This window comes from Adiantum capillus-veneris, chromosome 15 (assembly GCF_014529385.1).
Source record: "Adiantum capillus-veneris isolate H3 chromosome 15, ASM1452938v2, whole genome shotgun sequence".
Classification (NCBI taxonomy): Eukaryota; Viridiplantae; Streptophyta; class Polypodiopsida; order Polypodiales; family Pteridaceae; genus Adiantum; species Adiantum capillus-veneris.
The window spans coordinates 65394724-65397791 of NC_140945.1; the positions used below are offsets into that span (position 1 = coordinate 65394724).

The window sequence follows — 3068 nt, forward strand, 5'->3', positions numbered from 1 at the left end:
CTAATAAAAACATGGTGCTATGTATTATTTATGTTACACTCTTGGTAAGCTTTTTATGGGACAAGAAGTGTACGTACACTCACCTCACTCTATAATACTAACGATTTTCTCATGGAAGCTACATTACATAGGATGTTAAATTTTGGACAAGATTGGATCCATGATTACAAGGGTAGAGATTTGATAAAGGGCACTTGTTATCTATCATAAGGAGAAACAATAAGATCTAAGAACATTGCAAAATATACTCACACAAAGAATTGACATAGCCTATGAGACATATTCCACATGTGGAGAGTATGAGACTCATGCCATACTTTTATATGTGTCATGATGGGTCCTAAAATACCAATCACTCTCATTATTTAAAGAAAACCAAGACACTTTGTATTTTAAACGATTATGTGGCCAAGGTTGTCTATTTAGATATGACTATGATTTTGCCAGCAAACGTGGAAAAATAAAAAAGTGTGACAAACTTTAAATGACTGTAGGGTAGTTATGTACACTTTGGTAGTTTTACCTAGGGTTTCTTTTAATAGGTGCATTAAGATATCTCTCTATGAAGTATTTATGCTATGATCATTTCATATGTTTCATCTTCTCAGTGAATATAGCTATTTCTAGAGAATACTTAATGATGTTTACAAAGAGTTCTATCAAATGGAAGGATGAACTTAATAAAGGTCCACTAGTAAGAACATTAAGTGATTAAAAAATTATTTTCTATTTGTGTTTTCAAGGATGAGAACTATTTTCCAAGAGGGGAGTAGTGTCAAGGCAAGGGTTTTACATTGGCTATGAGGACAAGGTTTGCTACATGTCAAGCATATATTGTAGGTGGATCTCTATAAGAAAGCACGGTTGGGAGGTTAGTAGCGTCCCAGAACTGCCTTGGTCTTACTATACCTAGCTTGAAACTTTAGCAAACATTCTTGACAAACCAAGTAAAAATTTACCCTTAATCTCTGTATGTTTTGCTAGAAGCTCAACGAAGAGACTAAACATTACAGAAGTGGCCACTTCTCTTTTGAAGTTAACTCCAATGAATTATTGCTTTGATTGAGGTAAATTTACATCAAGCATTGTTTGGTTTTGTACAAATCAAAAGTGTTTAGAACACTTTCGAGTTCTATGAAAACAAGCAATGCTTGATGTAAATTTACCTTGATGAGGGGTTTTAAGAGTACCCACTATGGTTCAACCTCTGTGACATGCAGGTGTAGGTGTGCTAACACAATCCCGTAAAACTATAAGATGTGAAGCAACATATCATAAAGGAAAAACAAAAAAGGAATAGAGTATTGTATATTCTTGCTATGTATTCAATTATTCTCATATCTTGTGAAATAGTAATTTGCACCTTGGAAACTCTTTGGGAATTTAAACCTATGCTCCAAATTAGCCCTAACCTTCCCTCAACGAGCTAATGAAAGGCAGCAGTGATCTTACTCTATAAGACCAAACATGGTCTTTCTAATTGAGCGAATATACTCCAAGAAATTTTGAGATGGTGTTGTGGCAAGGCCTTCTTTGACGCCAGGGTAATGGACCACTGCCTTCGCCCATGCACAAAGGTGTGGACACGTGCTCTCATTCAAGACCTTGAAATTTCCCAATGTCTCCATGGTATCAATCCCACATAGGTAAGGGGCGAGGACAATGTCCACTAAATTTAATTGATCTCCACCAAAGTAAGGCCCTGGACCGAAGACATCACGTAAAGCACCATCCAATGCTACCATGCTCTCTCTCACAACACTGCGGCCTTGCTCCATTGATTTCCCTTCAACGTTTTTGACTATGAGCAACCATCCTTCATAGACCTGCACGTCATAAAGCATTAAATTAACTTCTAGCCAATCTAGCCGGTTTGATAAACGAGAGGATTAGAAATTGTAACCATTCCTACAAGATAGGCATGCTCACTAGGGTGGCAATTGAGTTTGAATCACCTACAAAGTACATTGATGGTACCAACAATGAAATATAGATTGTTCTTGATTGCTAGGATTAGTGACTAGCCATACGGTGTTGGGTTAAGTCTCTTCGGATAAATCTTTGTGGTCTTTTGGGTTTGTTCCTGTGCCGTGAGAATATCTGTTCTTCTTCCTCACATGACAGATACCAGGCAGTCAACATAGCCATCCCCAACATAAAACAACGCTCACCTTCTTGTCGACGTAGTCTGCCCAGAAGCGAACAAGGGCACGTTGGTAAGGATCCTGTGGCAGGAAATTCCCTTTGTCATGATGGGAAGGCCAGGTGTCGTCAATGTATTGCAGGATGATGAGGGACTCACAGATGGGCTTGCCCTTATGGATGAGCACTGGTATCTTCTTATGCACAGAGTTGGACTCCAGAAGCAGCTTGCTCTTGTTCCGGGCGAGGTCAGGTTCATCGATGAACTCATATTCGACCCCCTTGGCCTTGAGGGCGATGAGAATCCTGACGCCAAACAGGCTGTACCATGCGCTGAGCACCTTCACGTCACTGGAAGACATCGCTGCTTGTTCTCCTTCTCTTCTCCTTCTCTTCTCTTCTCTTCTCTCTCTCTCTCTCTGTGCGTGCGCGCTTTCGCTTCTTCTCGAGTTTAACGGCCCGCGCACGTGAAGTCATGCGTGACGCACATCTTTGAAACACCCCGCCCCAGGGTCGCAGTAGGGGGGCTGACCTGGTAATGTCTAGAGAAATATCCAACTTCTCAAGTCATTTGTTTATCCATTTCTTATAACATACTTAGAGCAGGTTCACATGAGTACCAGGTTTGCAACATGTTGTGAACTTTTTAAGTTCCCATGAATGGTTTTCAAAAAAAAAATGGGCAATATGTTGTCAACAAGTTGCAATTGGGCTCTACGTCAAGGGGTTGGAGCACAAAGGAAGCCACACTAGAGGACAAAATTTGAAAAAGTGACCCCCTTCGAATTTAGAAAAGACCAAACCTTTTTGACTCTCTCTCTCTCCTCTCTCTCACGGACCTTTTCCCTCCAATTGTCTTAAAAAGGAACACTCTCTCTTCTCTCTAATGTGCTGCTAAATCTCCATGGAAACTTGGCATGGCAAGT

At 40.3% G+C, this 3068-nt stretch overlaps 1 protein-coding gene across 1 annotated transcript; it reads right to left on the bottom strand.

Moving 5' to 3' along the window:
* Positions 1-1290: 1290 nt before the first annotated feature.
* LOC147440803 (putative glutathione S-transferase) lies at positions 1291-2606 on the bottom strand. The gene is made up of 2 exons (XM_086483590.1): positions 2172-2606; positions 1291-1826 (listed from the first exon to the last, which is right to left on the bottom strand). Exons 1-2 carry the CDS (start codon positions 2502-2504, stop codon positions 1449-1451), a joined length of 711 nt encoding a protein of 236 aa, XP_086339716.1. The 5' UTR covers positions 2505-2606; the 3' UTR covers positions 1291-1448.
* Positions 2607-3068: the final 462 nt, after the last annotated feature.

Coding starts and splice junctions, on each gene's coding strand:
- LOC147440803 (XM_086483590.1), bottom strand. CDS start 2,504: ATGTCTTCCAGTGACGTGAAGGTGCTCAGCGCATGGTACAGCCTGTTT. Junction 1,827..2,171: donor CAGACTACGTCGACAAGAAG/GTGAGCGTTGTT, acceptor TATGACGTGCAG/GTCTATGAAGGATGGTTGCT.